This window comes from Peromyscus maniculatus, chromosome X (assembly GCF_049852395.1).
Source record: "Peromyscus maniculatus bairdii isolate BWxNUB_F1_BW_parent chromosome X, HU_Pman_BW_mat_3.1, whole genome shotgun sequence".
Taxonomy (NCBI): Eukaryota; Metazoa; Chordata; class Mammalia; order Rodentia; family Cricetidae; genus Peromyscus; species Peromyscus maniculatus.
The window spans coordinates 5,502,381-5,524,500 of NC_134875.1; the positions used below are offsets into that span (position 1 = coordinate 5,502,381).

Genomic DNA, 22,120 nt, shown 5'->3' on the forward strand with positions numbered 1-22,120 from the left:
ATCTATCTATCATCTATCTTTCTATCTATCTATCTACCTACCTACCTACCTACCTATCTATTTATCTGCTTATATCTAACTGACTTTCTACAAAAGTGGTAAGAATGTACATTGGGAAAAGAACAGTCTTTTCAATAAATGGTATTAGGAAAACTGGGTATCCACCTACAAAAAATACAGGTAAATCCCTAAGTTTCAGTTACAAAAAGCGAATTCAAAATGTATTAAAGTCTTAAGTGGGGCCTGGGGATGTAGTTCAATTACTTGCCTAATACTCAGGAAGCCCTGGATTTTATTACTTGGAATGTAGAAAGTGGGCATGTGATCATAAATTTGTAATCTTGACACTTGGGAGGTAAAGGAGGAGGATCAGAAATTCAAGGTCAATCTTGGCTACATAGTGAGTTGGAAGCCAGCTCAAAAAATATAAAGGTATTTGAAAAAATTATAAAGGTGTTTTCACATGTAAGACCTGAAATTATGAAACTATTAGAATGAACATAAGGGGGAGGTTCAGAAAATTAGAATGGACAGTTTTTTGGGGTTAGGATCCAAAAGGCAAAAGTAGGCTGTGGTGATATTTTATTTGTGCTGAAATGTGATATTTTATTTGTATGTTAATAAATAAAGTTTGCCTGGCGATCAGAGTCCACATGGCGAGCCATAGACAGAAGTCAGGCGGTGGTAGTACACACCCTTAATCCCGATCACGTGGCAGGCAGAGTCTCTGTGTGGTCAAGGACACAGCCAAGTGTGGTGACACACGCCTTTAATCCCAGTACCAACCATAAAGTCCTGGAGGTCTGTATAGACAGACAGTGACGAAGAAGTGATGTGGTGGGCTTAGAGCCAATGAGAAGGCAAAACAGGAAGGCAATAAAAGCACAGGTTAGACAGGAAGAAGCTCTCTCTGGGGAAGCTACTGCATGGTGGTAAGCTAAGGCTAGTCACGGCTATTCACTATTTCTCTGGTCTCTTCAGCTATTACATCTGTATTTGTCTCTGTGTTTCTTACTTAATAAGACTGTTTAGAAATTCATCTATAATAGGCAGAGTATTAAAACAGCTTCAGCACAGCAAATGATCAAACAATATGCATAGGAGGGAATAGTACATCTGATATGGGGCTGAACTTAAAAACACAACAGAGACAAAACAAAACAACAAAACATTTTCTTAAAAAAAAAAAACAGCTGAGAAAACACGACATGCAGCTAAATAGACCATTCTCCAAGGAAGAAGTACAAATGACCAGCTGGTATTTGGTTCAATATTACTAAACACTGTGACTCCAAACCATAATGAAATATCACCTCACTACAGCCAGAATGACTGTTATCAAAGAGGCTAAGGAGAACAAGTACCATAGTAAATGGAAGAACTGAAAGTCTTGCACATTGCTGGAGGAAATGGTAATTAGTACAAACATTATATAAAATAATATAAATATTCCTCAAATTTTTGGAATACAGTTACTGCAACATCCAGCTATCCTACCACTAGATGCACAGCCAAAGGAAATGAACTTAGCTATGTTGAAGAGACATCTGCACTGCCATGCTATTGTAGCATCACTAATAATAGTTGTCCATCATGAGATAAATGGATAAAGAAAATACGGTATACATCTGCATGGAATATCTTCAGCAAGGAAAAGAATGAAAACCTATTATTTGTGGCAATGTGGGCAGAACTGGAGATTATGTTAACTGAAATAAGACAAGACCAGAATGACAAATATTCCATGGTCCTATTTGTACAGGGAATCCTAAACAGATGATCTCATTGAAATAATAGTCAAGTGGCAGAGCTATCCAAGGCTGGGGAGAGTAAGGATGGGGAGGGACCAGGAAAGTTTGACCAGTAGGTGTAATTTGTATTTCTATAGGAGCCCTAAGGTGTTCTTCCAGATAGTTCTACATCTTCACGTGGTATAATTTGGTATGTTCCAGTTAGAAACCATGTGTTTTAAACCAGTACAAAATTCTAGAGTTCTAAATATCAAAACTGGAAGGGCTCACAGGGATTGTTGGTAGTGATATTGTGTCCCCCAATATATTGTGCATCCTAATAAATTTATCTGGGTTCAGAGAACAGAACAGCCACTAGATAGACATAGAGGCCAGAAAATGGTGGCACACACACACCTTTAATCCTATCACTTGGGAGGCAGAGATCCATCTGGATCTCTGTGAGTTCAAGGCCATACTGGAAACAGCCAGGCATGGTGACACACCCCTTTAATCCCAGGAAGTAATGGCAGGAAGCAGAAAGGTATATAAGGTGTGAGGACCAGGAACTAGAGGCTTCTAAACTTTTAGGCTTTTAGCAGCAGTTCAGCTGAGATCAATTTGGATGAAGACTCAGAGGCTTCTAGTCTGAGGAAATGAGATCAGCTGAGAAGTTGGCAAGGTGAGGTTAGCTGTGTCTTTTTCTGTCTCTCTGATGTTTCAGAATTCACCCCAATTGCTGGCACTGAGTATTTTTTTAATTAATAAGACCATTTAAGATTTGTGTTACAATTGTTCACCCTAGAGGTTTTCAAAGTAGGAGAGTTGGAGCAAATGCAGCAGCATCCCTTGGAAACCCATTGAAAATAAAAATTCCTAGGTACCACATTGTCCTATGGAATCAGAAATTCTAGACGTGGGACCTAGTCACCTACATTTTAACAAATTAGTACAACCCCAAAGGAGATTGAGCCCCAGAGAAGCAAGAGGCAACTGATCTGCTCAGCAGAGCTTCAGGGATTATGGTTCAGAAGCCACTCAATGTTGCTTTTCAATTGCACCTTTTCAAATCAGAAAATTGATGGGAATGTCATCCTGTATGCTGTGAATGTGTGTTGTTCTGATTTGGTTGGTAAATAAAATGCTGATTGTCCAGTAGCCAGGCAGGAAATATAGGCAGGATAAGCAGAGAATTCTGGGAAGAAGAAGGCTGAGTCAGGAGATGCCAGCCTGCCATCCAGGGAGCAGAATGTAATGGCACACAGGTAAAGCCACAGAACACATGGCAACATATAGATTAACAGAGATGGGCTGAGTTTAAATGTAAGAGCTAGTCAGGGGTAGGCTTGAGCTAATGGCCGAGCAGTGTGTTTACTTGGGTCTGAATGGCTGTGGACCAGGCAGGACATAGGAAAAACTTTCAGCTACAGAAAATTTTCCTTTTTTATCCATATTCCTATTCCCTCTCTATTCAGATGAGCTTAGAAATTAAGGGTCCTTGGAACACAAGGAGACACATACAGAACCAGTTCTGAGGATGGCACATCTCTAGGGTTTCTCAATTGGAGACTGAGCCCAAAGGGTAAATTGAATTTCTATAGGGTTGAGCATTTGAGAAAGTGAGATCATGGCAAAAGGGAGTGAACGCATCAGGACAGTCACTAAGACTGACTGCAGTAGTGCATGGTGGCTGATAGGTTTCCTATTCATCATCAAATATGTCTTCCTTCTCTAGATTCCTCTACCCATTCTCATTCAAGTGGTTTCACCCACTAGCTTCACGCCCAGAAAATGTTTGGGAGGAACCTTATCTCACCTGAGATTCTAGAGGTGGAGCATTCAGTTTTGCTGACAGAAAACTGCATAGTATGCATATTATCCGTTCTAGCCAATAAATCCTTGAAGTCCAGGGACATCTGAAAAAGAATTTCCCTGCTCCTCTGACTAGAGACTAGAATGGGGTTCTTTGAATTGGGGGCAGGAGGAAGCTGGCAGTGTCTGGAATTGCAGACAGCTACAGTGTGCCCACAAGGGGGAGCTAGCTGTAGGAGGAGGGAAGGTCTAAAAGATAGTTACACATCTCTGGTGACAGGGTTAAGTTAATGATTTAGAGCAACTTGAAGCTACCTAACTGCTGCACTTTCCCTCATAGAAGTCAGTAAGATATGTTTTAAATTAATTATTAATTACTTTTTGTTTAAGCCATAGTGAACTGGTTTGTCTGCTACCAGCAATTGAATATATTCTGATAGACCACCTAGCCTAGCTCCTCAGATTTCTGAGTTCATGATGTCTGTTCTAAGCTACCAGCCTAGGGTTAAAAAACCATGTATGTCTCCTATCCAAGTGCCAACCAGGCCAGACCCTGTTTAGCTTCCAAGATCAGATGAGACAAGGAACATTCAGGATAGTATGGCTGTATACAAGACCACCTTATTTCTAATGATGAAGACCAAGGCCTGTATAGCCTTGCTCAGCCTGGAGTCATGTTTCCTTATTCCTTAGGCCAGCTCTCTTAAAGAAAAATGTAACACACCTGCAATGTCCAGCACCCAAACATACCCAAGTGTAGATCAACTATCAACATCTTGGGCTCTTCATTCAGATGTCTAGTTCAGTACTCAAACTCTTAAATCTGCATTAGTAGAATGTGATACACATTTGAAAAGCAACAGTATAGTAGAACATTAAGAGTCTGGATTGTATTCAATTCTGATGTAAATTTCATTTTTTTGGGGGGGTTGTGAAGAAAATAATTGATCCAAACTGGAATTTATCTATAAAGAATGGGCAGTGTTATCTCCTAAGAGCAATTATTGGAACCAAGTTCCTGAATTTTAAAATCCTTTGAAAAGTCCAATAACATACCAGAAAGTCAAGATTTGATTTCAGAGAAGATAGTGCAACAAAAACCTATAAAAGGTCTTACTGAGTAGTCTGATGATGACTCTAAAGCAATCACAAAGGTTCATTCCCTTTCTCTGTTCCTTTGTCCAACATTGCATCATCACTTTAACTTCTTGGACAATAGAGAATAGATACAAATAAAATAATTAGAGAGAAATGCTTATCAGTCTCTCTCTCTCTCTCTCTCTCTCTCTCTCTCTCTGTGTGTGTGTGTGTGTGTGTGTGTGTGTGTGTGTGTGTGTGTATGGTGGGGTGTATGGGCTGGAATTGGCAAAGAAAATAGGCAGGGCAGATGGGGGATGTGGTTGCTACCCACCTAGTGAGTTGCAGGAGGGTGGGAACAAAACAGATCAATGGGAAAGAATAGGGGGAGCCTCCTATTCTCTTCTCTACTGCACCAAATACACCTGGAGTGTTTTGTTTGGTCTAAGCCAGTAATTTTGAACCTTCCTCATGCTGCAACCCTTTAATACAGTTCCTCATGTTGTAGTGACCCCTAACCACAAAATTATTTTCATTGCTACCTCATAACTGCAATTTTACTACTGTTATGAATTGTATTGTGACTATCTGATATACAGGATATCTAATATGCAAACCCTCTGAAGGGTTGTTCAACCCACAAAGGTGTCATAATGCACAGGTTGAGAACCACTGATCTGGTCAATTTGTACCCACTCAGAAGATATTCCCTTAGTGCCCTGTACTTAGGTCAGAGTCAATCAGTGGCAAAGAATTCATGGTGGAGACAGTTGAAACATCTCAGTTGTCTTCAAATCTTTGAGAATCTCTGAAGCCTCAGGGAGGACATATGTAACTAGAATCTTACTCAGCTGATCAACTTCAAGATATTGTAATCTGTCTTAAATTATTCATGGAAGAAGAACCTCAAATCTATAGTAAATACCAACCTATCTAGGTCTAATGAGTCACAAGTCAATTTATGGCTTGGAGCAGGATCTTTGTGGAAACTTGTAAATTCCTGAGGGCTTGCCACCACTTAAAATTTTACTAACATAGTTTTATTAATAGTTGAGCCCTTGGTTATAATCTGATCATATCTAGTGTGGCATAATTCCTGAACTGGGGAAGCAGCTGGAGAAAGAGCTTGGTAGAACAGATTTGTATGACTCTGGACCTCCATGAATTCAAAGAGAATGTCTATGGTTAAACCATTGCCAGAGACTGCTCTTTTAACTACGTTTGACTTCTTTGATCTGTATTGTTCTAAATATGGCAATTAATAGAGAACTAAAGGAATTCAGGCCCCTTATTGAGGATGGGGATGAAGAAAGGTAAATCCTTGTGTTATAATTGGCCTAAAGAATATGTTTCCAAATTAAAAATTAATAAAGCAAATAAAAGCAATTAGCAATGTAGCTGTCAAATGACCAAAATAAATGAAAACAAAAATCCAGAGACAAAATTTCCACAAGAAATTAGTCTACCCAGAAAGTAATAAAAATAAATGTCTCATTATTTTAAATTCTATCGTATGAGCTTGCTATTGTTTGAATACTGAATGCTGGGGGCTCTGTGGTAGTAGCCTGATCACCTGACCAAGCAGTCAAAGCTAAAGGTGTTGTGTGCATAACAACCAGATGTGCCAACTTTCTACAAGTCATTTGAACTGAACATTTATCAGGGGCTCTTGTTTCTTACTTCATGTGCCAGTGGCCAGGAACTGGAACCTGTTCTCATTGTAGTTGAGATCCCTAACCTTTGCCAGAACTCTATTTCAAAGCCCTGAACTTGCTCATAGAAAGTCAATCCTGGATGAAAAGTCATCACCATTTTCTACTGGCTCCTGCATTATCTAACTGCTGGCCTTTCTGGTGTTTCCAGACTTGTGGGTACCCAGAGAACAAATGAAGCACATAGGGTTTCTCATCCTATTCAAAATCAGCAATGATGCCATTTCCTTTTAAGTCATTCCTTCACACCTCCCATGTTGCCATTTCTATAAAATTTACAGAGAGTACCAGTCATATTGTTTAATTTGCCAAGAAATATATTTCTATGCACTGGCCATGTGCAGTAACTCAATTTCGTGTGATTAAATTACATGTGCTCACTATGACATGATTTGTACGTGATGAGTAGACATCCACTCACTTCTGCTCCTAAGCAGGAAAATGGACAGCCAGCTTGATGTTATTTTGATACTGCACATTAATAATATTGAAAAAGGTTGCTTTTGATTAGTGGAGGATTAACAACTGTTTTAAAACCGCCAAGTATTTCCTTTTCAATTTTGCTGTTTTGAGACACAGCTATGTGTCACTTAATCATAGAGACACAGAAATGTGTTGCTAGGTGATTTCATCATTGTGGAACACCACTGAGTGTACTTATACAAATCTACATGATATATGCAGGTCAATCACTCTACTGAAGCATTGTGATACAATCAAGAGACTCAGTAAACAAGAATTGAGCAATTGCCAGCATAACATGCAATTGCTCTACTTTAAACTTCTTGTTTATAAGTGGTAAGAGCATACTCAAACACGGAAGTATAGGAAATAAAAAAAAACTAGCAACATAGCCATTTCTTCTCACTATAAACATGATGTATTGAGTACACAACTGTACATATTCGTTTATTGGACTGCCAGTGGAGTTGATTTGATCACCCCAGCATCACCACAATAATGTAATTCCTTCTGACAGAAATGACTATGACATCAGCAGATGATAGGAATTTCTCAGCTCCACTATAATCTTAAAAAAACACTCTTATACATTCAGTCTGTATGGTCAGAAATATTGTTTTGTACTATACAACCATATGTGATATAATATCAACTATCTCAACCTTTTAAATTGTAAAGCCTTGTGGCATGGAATTCTTCCACAGTATGTTGTAACTGTCATTATTGTCCATCTGCAGAAGTTTCTTCTCTTTGCAACTGAAACCCTATGCCTTCCATCTTTGTGAGTCTCCAAGCCGCATGTTTTCCATTCTAACATGCAATTCCCCTGCTTCAACCAACCACTAAACAGGAGCCCTATTGTCTACTTGCTATCTTAGGAGCTGCTATCCATGTTGGATTCAGGAGTCAGCAATGCATCAGAACAAGACTGATATGAGGATTTCCCTCATATTCCTAAGTCTGTGGTTTCTCAAGTCCTTTGAATAAAATGGTAGTATTTCCATAGATTCTATATACACTCTCTTATACTTTAAATCATCTCTAGATTACTTTAATATGTAATACAATGCAGATTGTTGCGGAATATTTGTTTACACTGTGAAGATGTGTCTTTTCCAAGGCACCCTCTGATTGGTTTAATAAAGAGCTGAATGGCCAGTAGCTAGGCAGGAAGATGTTAGGCAGGATTTCTGGGGATAGAGAGGACCCTGGGAAGAAGGGAAAGATGTCAGAAGAGATAGAGAGGAAACAGGAGGTGCAAGATAAAAGAGTGGTAACATCACATGATAGAACATAGATTAATATAAATGGGTTAATTTAAGTTATAAGAGGTAGTTAGAAACAAGCTGAAGCTATAGGTCATTATTTGTGAGCTGGCAGCCCAAAGGAAACTCCAATTACAGCAAATAATCATGCTATATTGTTTAGGAAGTAATGACAAGAAAAATGTATGTGTTCAGAACACACGGATTTTTTTTTCCCAAACACTTTGATCCATCATTGTTTTAACTTGAGAATTTGGAGCCTGCATGTACTTAGGGCTTACTTTAGGTTATCCTGCTGATCCTTTCAAGCTCAAAAACACCCAGGTCAGAGTAGTAGGAACTTTTTAAAAGCAGATCGAAGTTATGTGCTCTGCCAACCTCTATGAGATATAGTCTAAAGTTACAATAGATTCAGGCAAGGTTTCCATATGCCTGTTATTTATGATCTTGGTGGATCTAAAAGGGGGAAGCTTTAGGGTGGAGCATCACTACCAATACTCAGAAACACAAAAGGAAACTGGGAAAAATTGATTCTTGGTAACCTTAGTGCTAAGTTTTTGACCATAGTTGTTATATTTCCTGTCAATCCAGAGTGGTTAAAACACAGCTGCTCAACACTGAGGTGTCAGTGATCAATCTCTCCAAATATGTCACAGTGTGTCTAACAGTAGCCTCCCAAAATATCTGCCTCAAACTAAATGGATTTGTAGCTCAGTTTGGTCATGTTAGGCATAAAATAAGAATGCTCACTCAGGAAAACATGTTCATGTCTAGTAGAGAAGATGCTTACAGGTCAAGCCTGGGCTCCAACCAGTGGCTCTTTGAATCCTGACATGTGTCCCCCTCTCCCCACCACTTCCTTCATCTGGACAATCTAGGCCCTTCCTTAGTTATCAGTTGTCTTATCTTAGGCAGCCAAAAGCTTACTCCCGAAGGCTTCTGCTTTTGCACTTCACCAGAACTAACCTTTGAAATGAAATCTTTGCTACCCATCACCAGAATTAGTAAAAGAGAAAATGTAAAGAAACTTGCCTGTGAACATGTCAGGAAATGCTACCCTCCCCACTGAATGAGGAGGAAAAAACAGCAACAAAGCAAGAGGAAGGACTTGAAAGCCCAAGGTGACAGGCCTTTCTTCCACCGGAGGGGTCATGTCTTTCAGTAAGTTAAAAGTCACTGCAAAAATGTTAATGAGTGATTCTGAGAACGGGAAAAGGTTAAGTTTCCATCTCTTCTGACTGCAGTCTAAAATGGGCTGATGTAGATTTCATTGCAGAAGGAATTCTCTGAACCTCACTGATCATTTTTTTGTTTTCAATGGGAGGCTGTAGTTTGAATGCAGATAATTTAAGCTGCACTGTTGAGGGGCACTAATTAGAGCTCATGCACTACTAAACATGAAGTCCAAAGCAAAAGAAGTCTTGAGGCTCCACAGATACTCTATTTAAAGGCCCTGGGGTATGAGTAAATGATAGAGAGAGATGGACAAGGAGAGACAATGAGTGTGCTGTACTTAATCCCTATGGGTCCTGGCCAAGCCTAGAGATAGGCATGGGTGGTTCTGATCTTTACTTTCCCCTTTGTGTACATACTCTCAGACCTATTTGGCCAGTTGAAAAACTGGTTTCCAAATGACATGTGGCCCCATCAAGCTTCTGTCATCATATCCTTAGGCCCTCTTCCTGCCCACCTCAAGTCATCCTAGAGTCACATTTTTCATTCAGTATCTACATGGCTGCTAGTACCTCAGATCTCTGTGCCTAGAAGAAAATGACATGGCTTTGAGTCCAGCTCTTTGGCCCTGTTGGGAGCCCCAGAGCAAAGGTCCTTGCTCTGTGCATTCCCCTTTAGGTCTTGGCCCATGGGTGGATTGAGGAGGAACCTGCCCTTGCACATATTGCAGACCCAGTGTCTCAGGGAGGGCAGATAATACTGCCTTCATAGTTGCTAGGAACCTACTGCTTCCTAAGCTAAGGGGATATGTGACTTCTTGTTGAATATATAAAACAAACTTGGCCCAGTAAAGGATTAATCCAGTCTTCTCCTGGGCAAACTGGAGTCCCCTTTCTCCTGCTCAAAAATTTTCATAATATCATGTGCTTCTTGGTGTATTTCACTGCAGTTTCTCTCTTCTGTCTGTGCCTCGCAGCCTGCCTCAAGGATCAGATTCCAGAATTTTCTGTTCTTAGTCCAACTGGCTGCCATTCACATCCCTCCTCCTCATGCAGTCACAGTCCTAGCCATGCAGATCTGCATGGGGCAGCAAAGCACAGGTGCAGAAGGCACTGTGGCTGGAGGCTGCCGCTTGCTACTCACATACTTGCATAGCATTACTCCCATCTCCTTAACAGACTTGTTTTCCTCTTTGGGAGTAAATGTGAATTCCATTCTCCAGTGACTGATGGCAAAATTGAACTAAGTCCTAACCCTGATTGACAATTTGGGTCTCACCAAATTAAAAAGCTTCTGCGCAGCATAAAAATAATTAGCAGGGTGAAGAGACAGACTGAAGAATAGCATGGGATTAACATGCAAAATGTGTAAACAGGTAAAAAAAAAACCTAAACAGAAAGAGCAAATAATCTAATCAATAATAGCCAAATGAATTGAACAATTTTCAAATGAAATACAAATAGACAATGAATACATGAAAAGATGTTCAATCTCTTTAACCATCAGGGAAATGCAAATCAAAACTACATTAAGATTCCATCTTATGGGCCGGGCGGTGGTGGCGCACGCCTTTAATCCCAGCACTCGGGAGGCAGAGGCAGGTGGATCTCTGTGAGTTCGAGGCCAGCCTGGGCTACCAAGTGAGTCCCAGGAAAGGCGCAAAGCTACACAGAGAAACCCTGTCTCGAAAAACCAAAAAAAAAAAAAAAAAAAAAAAGATTCCATCTTATTCCCAGTCAGAATGGCAGTCATCAAGAAAAAAAAAAACAAAAAACAAAACAATGAATGCTAGCAAATTTGGGAGGATGAATATACCCTTAAACTCTGTTGGTGGGATTGCAAATTATTGTAGCCACTATGGAAATCATGATAGTTCCTCAATAAATTAAAAGTAGATCTTCTAGGCTGATAAAGCACTTGCTTAATATATGTGAGCCCCTGGTTTACTCGCTAGTACCACAGAAACTTTAGTAAAAACCAGAACTTCTATGTGATTTTGCCATATCATTTCTGGGTTTATACTCTGAAGTATTAAAGTGAATATACAACAAAGATACTTATATACCCATATTTATCATGACACTATTCACAAACACCAAGATATGGAAGTAGCTTAGGTGCCCAATAACATAAGAATGGATAAACAAAAGGGGTCATATGTGCACAATGGAATATTATTCAGCTATGAGGAAGAATGAAATAACTCCATTTTCCAGAAAACAGATGTAACTGGTCATGTTAAGTGGTATATGAAAGACTCAGAAATACAAACATTACAATGTTTCTTTGCTCATAAGTAGAATCTAAAAAAGGGTCATGGAAGTATAAGGATTATTAGGGAACAGGATTGGTGGTATTGCAGGTGGGCTAAGTTAATATTATGGAGGTGAATAGGATCAAAATATGTGCAAGTAAGAACATGTCATAATGGCATCTATTATTTTGTAGAATTAATATGTTGTAAGAACAAGATGGGACAAATTAAGGTTGTCTGTTAGGGGAATCTCTCCCTAATAATTTTGTGTCCCTGTCTTTTACTGTAATTTGAAGTCAAAGTAGCTCTAAAGGACAACTTTATATTGTAAGTTTGGGACCAGTTTTTATTTGGTAGCAAAATTTGACCTGGACTCAGTTAAATTTTCATATTTCTCCACTGGAGGGGGTTGTAGCATTTTTGGTATTACTGCCATATTGCATTTCTCAAGTCCCAAGTGTTCACCATTAGAGTCTCCCTTCGCCACAGGGGTTTCAGATCTCAGGCCACAGCCCATACTGGTCCTGTCTGAGTATACTCAGGTCCTGAGCAACATACCTCTCTTTCCTTTTTCAGTTCTCTATGGGATGGGTGCTGATCCTTTCTGTATTTTTGGTTGAAACTCTGAGGGTTTAGGGAAATTTGCTTCTGGCTCTGGCTCACTCAATGTCTACAACTGCTTTGGATTGGAACCTCAGCTTTGTGTACATTCAGTGCTCTTGCTTGACTTGTCACACTGAACTAACAGATGGCATTTGCCTTGTAGCTTAGGTGGAAGGGATGGTCTATATAAATAGAATCATTCATTCCACTGGTAAAGTAAAATCTCTCAAGTTGAGAAACACAGAAAAATGAGCCTGATAGACAGTTAGAGTGGGCATTACTGCTTCCTTAACTGTTTGTTTCTCATCAAAAACAGAGCTCCAGATTCACATACATATCCTGTCTTTCCACAGTAACCATGATAGAGGGGAAGGGTCACCAAGCTAACAAAGGACATGTCATCAGGTGACCATTGCTTCTACAGACAGCCTGACTGCTACTGAGGTGAGAATCATGCACTTCCCACCTTTAGGGGTTCCATATGTTATTATACCAGGATACCAAATTTTGCTTCAAACACTAACCTCTTTCTTTCTTGTTTCCTCAGGAAGAGTGACCAAGCTGTTCCAAGGCCTTACAGTTGGGGCAGAGAGGCCATGAAAAGGGAAGATGTTGATACATTTTTGCCTAGAAGAATGCTATTTGAACAGAGTACTGGGGAGGGCTTCAGCAGGAGCATGAGAGTGCTCAGGAATTTGGAATGGGGTGCTTACAAGTTGAATATGATCCTTTGCCATTTCCATTGAGTCTAGAATGAGAAAACTCCACAAGGTGCACAAGCCCCATAATTCCTGGCAACATCATGGTAAAGACAGAGTTGGAGAAGAGCTGCTCATATTCTGTCCTGACCTAGATGTCGACTTGGAGACAATGTCTTCAAACCCCAGAGGACAGATTTAAGGGCTCGAGTACAACAGACAGGCAGTAATATAAAGTCCTTTTTGCTTAGCTTTATTCAAAGAGCTTTAGATGTTTTATCTTATTTCATCCTTAGTCAACTATTATTTCTCCATTTTGTGGATGAAGAAATGGGTAAGAAGGGGAGGTAGGAACAGAACATTCTGGAGGTAGTGCCTCATTCATGGGAAGATGAGCACAGGTTCTGTAGCCAGATGCTTTGCTGTCTGATTTGCTGTGTGACTGTGGGCCACTCTGGTCACTTCTCTGTGTTTTTTTTTTCTCAACACTGACTGGAATGGTAAAATCCTCTACCTCTGAGGATTAAGAGAAGAGACAGGTGAGTGAAGAATTCCATGCCTGGCCTATGGGTCTATACCTGGATGGGAAGATAGCTCATAGTAGAATGCTGCTGGAAGTCTAGTCTCTCTGTGAGGGATCTCTGGAACTTTTCTGTACTTATAATCCTTGGAGGGCATGGTTGCTTTGTCTTTCTCCTAAACACTTTCTCCAATCCCACCTTGGTGACCAGCTGGGCATAGTTGTCATGACTTCAATCATTAAGCATTTCCCCCAAGCCATCTGAGCTGGCTGCTTGCAAACACAGTCAGACTACAAACATATCCCATTGCAGATAAGAAGAAAACAAAGTGGCTCACAAGGTTAGATGGTGGCACATGTCCATGAGTGCTAGTGAGAGAGTTCCACTGCTGATGCTGGTGCTCCAGCCAGAGAGATGCAGTAGTCCATGCACAGCGATGGCAACAGCCCTATAATGACATCAAACCACAGTGCTCCTGAGCTACAGATAAGGGCTCAAGCTCCCAGGTGGTTTCCCTGTCCTACTTGCTATGTCTGTCTTCATGTCACTCAACCTAGCTACCAGCCACCCTTTTGGAAGTTATCTCTACTTCATGCACCCATCAGATAGCCAATTCCATGGTATCAAGCACTGTGCCTGTTTGGGCTCCATGATATTTGGGTGAAGTCTCTTTCTAGGAAGCTGTCATGTATGCTCTTGAAAATAGGGTCACTTCCTGACATGCACTTCTCTCCCCAAGCAATCTATAAACATTGTCTCTTTGACTTCTCTTCAGAACAGAGAGGCCCAGCAGAAAGTAGAAGCACTGGGGACAGTCAATGTTTCCTGAAGGGATGGAATCTGAGCTTGAAGAAGCTGCAGAAGTTAGACATGAGAGAGATGAAAAGAAAGCTAGACATAGGAACCATCAGGGACAAAAGCTTAGAATTCTGAGCACTTTAAGGTTATAGAGTGAAGTGCAAGGCAGAACCTCAGAGGCTCTGTGTCTGAAGAAGTATGTGGAGTCATGTTATGGCCTTCTGGGAACTTCTGAACAAGTGGGAAACACCATCAGGACAGCATTCTAGCAAGGTACCTCTTAGGGTTAAATAATGATTTATTGGGGGCATTGGTTAAGGGTCGACTGTATCAGCTCATATGAAGAACCAATGAATGGAAAGATGCATCCTGATTGACAGTATTCTATAGGAAGACTTTGAGCCCTGCTTCCTGGTAGCCATAGCTTCATGCAATATCCTATGGCTGATATCTGATGATGATACCATAGACTGTATCTTAAAGACTCTGGTTTCTAGCTATCTGTCACTCCTCCCCATTCCTAGTTCCATCTTTGTATCTAGCTGGCATGTCTTTCTCATCCACTTGGATGAAGCCAGCTGCCATATTGTGTGATGCTTGCTAAAGAAGACTGTGGCCAATAAACATTTCCTGAGGTCCCTGTGAAAAGCTGCTTCCTATCAACAATGCCATGAGTGAGTGTGGAAGAAGCTCCTTCCCCATGGAATTTGGAGGTGACAGTGACTTTTTGAGAGATTATGGGCCTAAAGAACCAGTTAAGCCATGATGCCTGACCTGCAGAGCCTATGACCCAATATATGCATGAGGTTTGGAGTTGACACTTTGGGGTAACTTTTTTCACAGTAGTAGATAATTAATACAGGCAAGGATCAGAGCAAAGAAAAGTGGGAACAATGATAGACACCACCAAGGAGAACCAATTGCATTTAATGATTCAAAATACTGTAGGCAAAGACAGAATGTAAGAAAAAAGTAATCTCAAGAAGAGAGATTTGGGGGCAAGATGTTCTGGCTTTAAGCTCCTGCTCTGGCCCTTGCTAACTGTGTGACCCTGGGCAAGTCATCGCAACTTTCTGAGCCTCAGTTTCTACCTTTGTAGAATGGAGATGACAACAGTCACTACTTTAGTGGTGTCTGTCTTAGGACCAGCCTCAGTATCCAGCACAGTGATGAAAGACACATTGAGAATGCTCAGCAGAAGATTGCTGGGGCATTTCTAGACAGTTCAGTGATCAGTTTAATACCAGCACAGACAAGATCCAGGTGCTTCAGTGTGATTGCCTTGCATCCTTCAAAGCATATGTGTGTCCAGGCATGTGACTCAGTCCAAGGGAAACAGTCCATCTATAGATGTCTGGCTTGTCCTATCTGACTCCTTCCCCTGGGCACAGATTATGGATGCAGCTTTCCTCCCAGGAGAGTTAAGAGAACTGATCAGGCCCTGGAACCATAATTTTTGACTCATAAACACTATATTTAACTACGCACAATTATCTGACTTACATGGGCTTTTCCAGGGTCAAATTTGACCTCATTGAGGATAATAGCTTGGATTTGCCTGCCAAAGCCAGGTTTGCGTAACATATTACATAGTTCTTATTTCCCAAAGGAGCACCACTAGATAGGAGGTGGCCTTACCTGTCCAGGCAGAGCAGACATGGAATCAGAGGTCACCATGCGCTGGAAGCGCTGGGGTTGCTGCATTATCTGCTGCAGGAGGAATGTAGACTGGTCAGATTGCTGCTGCTGTTGCTGCTGCTGCTGCAGCTGCAAGGTGGCAGTGGCAGTAGAAGAGGCAGTGGCAGAAGGAACATGTGCTGGTGTTGCCTGAGGCAGGTAGTGGAGCAGGGATGGCTGCCTGGAGGGGACAGGCATGGAGGCTATCTTCTGGGTGCTTGGCTCAGAAACAAAATGTGACAAGGGCTTGGTGTTGCTGAAGGTAAAGGGCTCAGGTGCTTCTGGACTGGAACTTGCCAGGCCCTGCTGCATGATCATGCTCAGGGTTTTGGGTTGCTGGCTGCTGGTCATAGGCTTAAAGATTGAATTTGTTTGCTGCTGTTGCTGCTGTTGCTGTTGCTGCTGCTGTTGCTGCTGCTGCTGCTGTTGCTGCTGGCTTAGCAGATTGCTGGTGGGAGTGAGGCTCCTGATCAGAGAGTACTGTGGAGTGAAAGACTGCTGTGGCAAGCCGGGGCTGGAGAGATTCTCAGGGCGGTAGGGTGGGGATGGCCCTGGGGTGCTGGTAGGCAGAGCAGATATTAGGTGTCCCTGAGGGCTTTTGACAGTAGAGGACACCAGATTGGCAAGAATGGAGCTCTGGGGGCTGAATTGTGGCTGCTGATTGTGAGGCAGACCTGTGAGCTTCGCTGGAGCATAGGGCAAGGTGGGCCCAAGGGCAGCATTGCTGCTGGGGGCCATGCTGGAGAGTAAGGCATTGGGCGAGCTTTGCACAGCACTGCCAGACAAGCTATTGGATGACATGCAGGATGCTGTGAAGTTCTGTGGGCTGAAAGGTGGTGGTGGTGGCTGTGGTGGTGGTGGATGAGGTGATGGCACCGGGAGGTAAGGTGGGGACAGAACTGGAGGAGGGAGACTGGACCAGCTGCGGTTGGAACCTTGTTGTTTTGTAGCAGATCCCTGCTTGCTGGCTGCAAGAGCTTTCAGCTGGTGGGCATGATGCCACTGAGGCACAGATAATGGAGGCAAAGTGACAGGGAGCATGGTCTGGACCTGGTTTTTTACCTGAGCCTGTGCCGTTGAAGAACTGGGTGAGACTATCTGCTTACTGGTGGAAGGAATGGAATAGCTGATCCCTGTGGAGGAGGGCAAGATTGGTAGAGATGTGCCAGTGACTTGACTGCAGCTAGATGCATAATCTTTGCTGGGTCCAAGGTTCTCCATATGTGGTGTCTGAACTGGAGGCTTGGCAGGAGGGCCAAGGAGGGCCTGGGGGTGATGTAAAACCAGAGGTTCTTCTGGCTTGCTCCCCAGAATCTTCTCAAGGTCAAGATCATTTGAAGAAGGCTCTTGAATTTTAGTTAGTTCCTCCAGCAGATCTTGAAGCTCCTGATCTACAGCTGGTATACTGTTGTTTTTCTCATAGTAAGGAACAGCATGCCCTTTCAGCCCCATGTCTGCAGTTGATGACACCCCAAATGGTGAGCCCATAGCACTGCTATTCATAGAATTATTGTCTAAAGGATTATTCTCAAGGAGTAATGACTGGCCAGCCACTCCCATATCTGCAGAGCTAGGATTCATGGTTAATGTGGGCATCTGTAGCTCTGTAGAAAGAGAAGTAGAGTGGGCACCTGGGCCCATAGAGAGGGTGACATCTTCAAGGCAAGGTCTCTTGATTTTATTAGGGTAGCCACCATCAGCCATGCCTGTGAAGTGGAAGTTGTCTCCTTCCTGTCTTCTCTTACTGGTTCCCTGTGTTTATGAGAGGAGAGAGAGAGAGAGAGAGAGAGAGAGAGAGAGAGAGAGAGAGAGAGAGAGAGAGAGAGAGAGAGAGAATGAGAATGAATGAGAGAGGGAGAATGAGAGAGAGAATATGAATTTAATGAAAGGTTTGACATATTAAAGTTAATGCTAGGAAGCCCACGTATAAAACAGATCTCTCAGTTTAGAGTTACACTTGTCAAAAATCATAAAATTATGGTCTATTTTTAGAAGGATGTATTTTGTTTTGTTTCTTTGTTTCTGTGTCTCATTTAAATAGTCCTGTTATATTTCAAATAAAGCAATATGTTGTCTGTATACTAAACAGGACTGAAAGTCACACAAAGGGTATTCTTTGTACACCTAAAGGGGGAGTTCAGGGACTATACTGAAGTCACTAAATGAATTTGCTGCCAAAGTCAGGCACTCAAGAACAAACTAGAACTAGCTGAATAATTTCAATTCTTACCTATATACAGATAACCCAGTTCTGAAAAAGACAAACAATAAAATGAATATTGAACTTCTAGGTTGCCTCACTGTCTTGCTTAAATGAATCAGGGTATGTTGATAAAATAGAACCCAACAGTGTCAGAGAAATGGAAATGCAAAGGAGCTGCCTAAGATATATGTTTAGGAGAAAGCTCATGAATTAGAACAGCCACTGTTGTCATTATTCCATTTAGTTTACACCCACATGCACACATATGCACTGCTTAGTACATACAAAAATAACTTGGATGGACCAATATTTTAGAGTGGTCACCTTTGAGGAATAGCTGGCAATTCTTTTTCTATTCTCTGAATTTCTGTATTGTTTGTTTTTAATGAGAAAAACTTGCAATAAAAGAAAAGCTCAAGTATAAAGTTATTTAAATAAGGAATTCCTCTGTGCAGATGCATCCTTGGGTTGGGGAGATATCAAACAACAGGAAGAGGCCCCACTGTGGGATCAGCACCTTGGGAGAGCTGCCCATTATATATAAAAGCAGTCTTTAGGAGAAAAGCAACACTTTGTTTCCCTGTTTCAGATTCTTATCCATGATTCAGTCATGTTAATAACCATGAGTTTTCTTTCAGTAGGTAAAGAGAGAGGAGGTGGAGGCATGCTTGTGACAATAAGGATAGGATGCTGATTCTGGCAGCCACTCATCTGCTAGCAGGCTAAAGTCATGGCTCTCATGGCCAAGTGAACACCAAAGTAAATCCCCTAGAGCTGTGTGCTTCAGGCCTTCCTGTAAGTGAGAATCACTTAGAACTATCTAGATAGCCAGATCCTCCCAAAAGAAATCAGCTATTTTAGTTTAACCCAGGGTAGGGCCTAGGGAGTGGACAGAGGCAGCATGGCATATGTCCCTGATCATCAGGTAGATATAGGGAGGTCTTACCCTTGCCATGTAAAGTCTCTGGGCTCATTTTATCACGTGAGAAATGATGAGAAAGAGCTCTCATGTCCTCCTGCTGCTCTCTTGACTGGAACGGGCAGACTATATGATAAATGTAGGGCCTCAAAGGGTTGTGACATTCCTAATGCAGATCTATAAGAGCCCTGAAAATTCACTATCTTCCAATAACAATGGCTACCCCTCAGGTATTAAGTAGGGCTTTCCTTGTATTGCCTATCCAGTGGGTCAAGGCCAGATGAAGGGTGAGAACCAATGACCACCTGGCTGCCTCTCAGTCTATTATCTTCAGCCATCCAGACAGTAGAACACTGTATCATCTTCATAGAAGGACCTTACTACCTTGAGTAAGAGGACTCACACATCCTTGACTTTTCTGAGATGCTCATGATTCAAACACGGGCATCAGACCTGTTGCTAAATTCATTTGAGGACTGAATACTACAGGTTGGGCAAGACTGGTTGGGTAGATGAAAAGGCCTAGCCAGTCTTACATGCCCAGTTTCCAATCAAGGAGCCTGGTTGAGGTTCAGAAGCTGTTCAGGAAGCAGTTCACCGAGTGTTTGGTCCACAGAAAATACAGTAATAAATAATAAATAGCAATTGAGTGAACCAATGGACAGATGAACCCAAATGCCTTGGCACATTGTGAACTTGGCAATTCTTTCAGTCACTTACAGAGCAGCCCACAAACAAGTCCCTCAAATTCCAAACTGGTATTTGGTTCCTTCAATATTCTGTCAAAAAAGCCAAAGAAATCTGATAGGCTTAAAATAGAAATATCTAAAATGAATCAATAGGTGTTCATATAGTATAGACCTCCATAGCCATCCCTTTGCAGGGAACCCAGGTTAGCAACAGTTGGGTCCTACATTCTACTTCAATGTAGCATGAAATACACAGCAGTTTTAACAATAGTGAAATCTATACACACAAGTAAGCAGGCAAGCAGATGGTAGGATTAGGTGGAGGGGAGGGGAAATAAAGCTATAAGCCTGGAATTCTGGCCAAGTGGGCCTCTGAAATTCACTGGCAGGACCCCTAGAGCTTTTCTTTAGTTGTTGGTCTGCCATGAAGCTGTTGGGAATAAGGTGTCAAGGATTGGGAAAGTAGACATTACTCCTGGACTCGAATAGTAACATAAGTGAGAATTTGTGTGCGTCCATCAAGCACATCCATGCAAGTGGCCCCCACTCACTTCTGTCTGAGTATTCATTAACAAAACAGATCACACGATACCTTCTTGGGGTGCCAAGGGGCATCTCATGCTGCTTAGATCTGATTCATTAAGTCCACAGCCAGTAGCTGCTGGTGCTTAGCACAGTGAACACTGAGGGGTATCTAATGAGAAGGGAGTATCCCCTTGGCTGCCCTCAGGCATGTCTCCTGAGTACTTCCCAACTAACTAGATTGCCATTTTGGTAGAGGGGCAGCCATAGGCTCTTCTGAAATTTTGCTTTTCAATAAGATCTACCTTTGGTAGAGGCTGTGCAGCTCTGTGTTTGGGACTCAGTGTTAAGAGCTTCCAATATTTAACCAAGGGGCATCAAGGACAAGAAAAAAACAGGTGTATTTCCTGGGGAGAGCTCTGCTTCAGTCTCATACCATCTGCTCTCACTGAACATTGGGAATGTTGAGATATGGCAATCCATTTTTTTGTGTATGTCTAGGTGCACATGTGTGCATAATAGGACTGGGCTTATAGGAAAGGAGAAATTAAAGCAAATACCTGGATAAGTACAGATGCACATATAAATATCCATGTATATACTATCCATTTTTATATTTAAGAATGTATCATTTGCATGTTGGATTTGAGCAAAATATTCCCATAAACTGAAGCTGAAGTTTCTGTGGGACAAAGATTATCAGCTTTCCCAGATTTGCAAGACAAGCGACTCTAGAGAATCATGGGTGGTTAGGATGGGGTGCTAATTGGCTTACAAGAAAGGACCCCAATCTCTGTTACTAGATGGTTTAGATCATGAATCTTGCCCTAGAGATAGGGATTTGTTAATGTCATTACCTTGCCCTGCATCAGAAGAGACTGCATGCTCAGCACTAGATGCAAACATAGGCCCCTACTTCCAATCTCAAAGACAGGACATTTCCTTTTTTGGGGATGAGGGCCAGATGATTAAGCAGATGGTCTCAGAGTAGCAGTGGCTGGCCTTCATATGCAGTCCAGGCCAATGCAACAGGGAGATGTTGGTATACACTGATTCCTTGTGTGATTCTGAAAAAACCCTCTCTAACTGCTGTGGAGCCCTCCACTCTACACAATGCTTCATTGCATGACTCATTTGAATGATATGAATTGTGTGGAGCCTTTTGACTGTTCAGACCTTTTACTACTGGGAACATGTGACTGAGATGCAGCCAGGCTGCATAGCCAAGGAACCAAGAAAATGTCCATTTGCTTCAGTATTTCAGAGAGACAAAAAAAAAAAAAACAAAAAAACATGGAAGGCATCAAAAGGTGAGGTAAAAATGGCTCTAACATGTACCTGGGCAGTGCTTACAAATGACAGAAGGCCCTTCATCTGTACAGTGACAGGAATAGTGGAAGACATCCTTAGCCAGTAATTCTTAGACATCTTGCAAGCCAGCCGAGTTCACACAAACCATAGCCTGGTAAGTTGTCAGATTCCATCATTGTGCTTAAACATTTCTATGCTGCTCTGGGCTGTGACAGACTCTATCTCCAGCTTTCCACACCTCCCCCTGGGACACCACTCATAGACTAGCCAAGTAGACTGGCCCTACGTTTATACCACAATCCCCTTCTGAGGCTTCCTATTTGACTGATAAGTGCATGTAGGATGGGCGGTATCAGATCTCTCCCTTTCCCTTTCTCCTAGTCTACTTGTGCCTTCTTCTCATGACTACCACCTTATTGGCTTGGTATCCTGATGCAGTGGTGGACCCTCAGGTAATGGTAGACACTGTACTCATATTGGTAATATGATTGGGATTGAGATAGTTGAGGAATTCCCTGGACCGAGACTTGTTAGTCTGAGTAGCATTTTAGGGAGATTCCTAGTGTATTTCAGAGACTTGATATCTGTCAGAGCCAGTCTGAAAGAGTATAGATCCATTATCAACGTGAGAGCCATTATAGAAATATTAAGTACCAGGTTGTCTTTAGTGAGGGTGTCTGTGGAGAAACCATGG

At 41.9% G+C, this 22,120-nt stretch overlaps 1 protein-coding gene across 10 annotated transcripts in view; it reads right to left on the reverse strand.

The window, feature by feature from the left end:
- Mamld1 (mastermind like domain containing 1) overlaps positions 1-22,120 on the reverse strand; it is a 130,713-nt gene that overhangs the window by 22,685 nt on the left and 85,908 nt on the right. For 6 of the 10 annotated variants that reach the window (XM_076562505.1, XM_076562510.1, XM_076562509.1 and 3 more), the window contains 2 exons: positions 15,744-17,534; positions 13,645-13,755 (listed from right to left, as the gene is read on the reverse strand). In XM_076562505.1, coding sequence (XP_076418620.1) covers positions 13,645-13,755; positions 15,744-17,534 — 1,902 coding nt within the window. Of the gene's footprint in view, positions 1-13,644; positions 13,756-15,743; positions 17,535-20,675; positions 20,798-22,120 lie in introns of all 10 variants that reach the window. The other 4 variants (XM_076562507.1, XM_076562506.1, XM_076562512.1 and 1 more) reach the window with 2 other exon arrangements.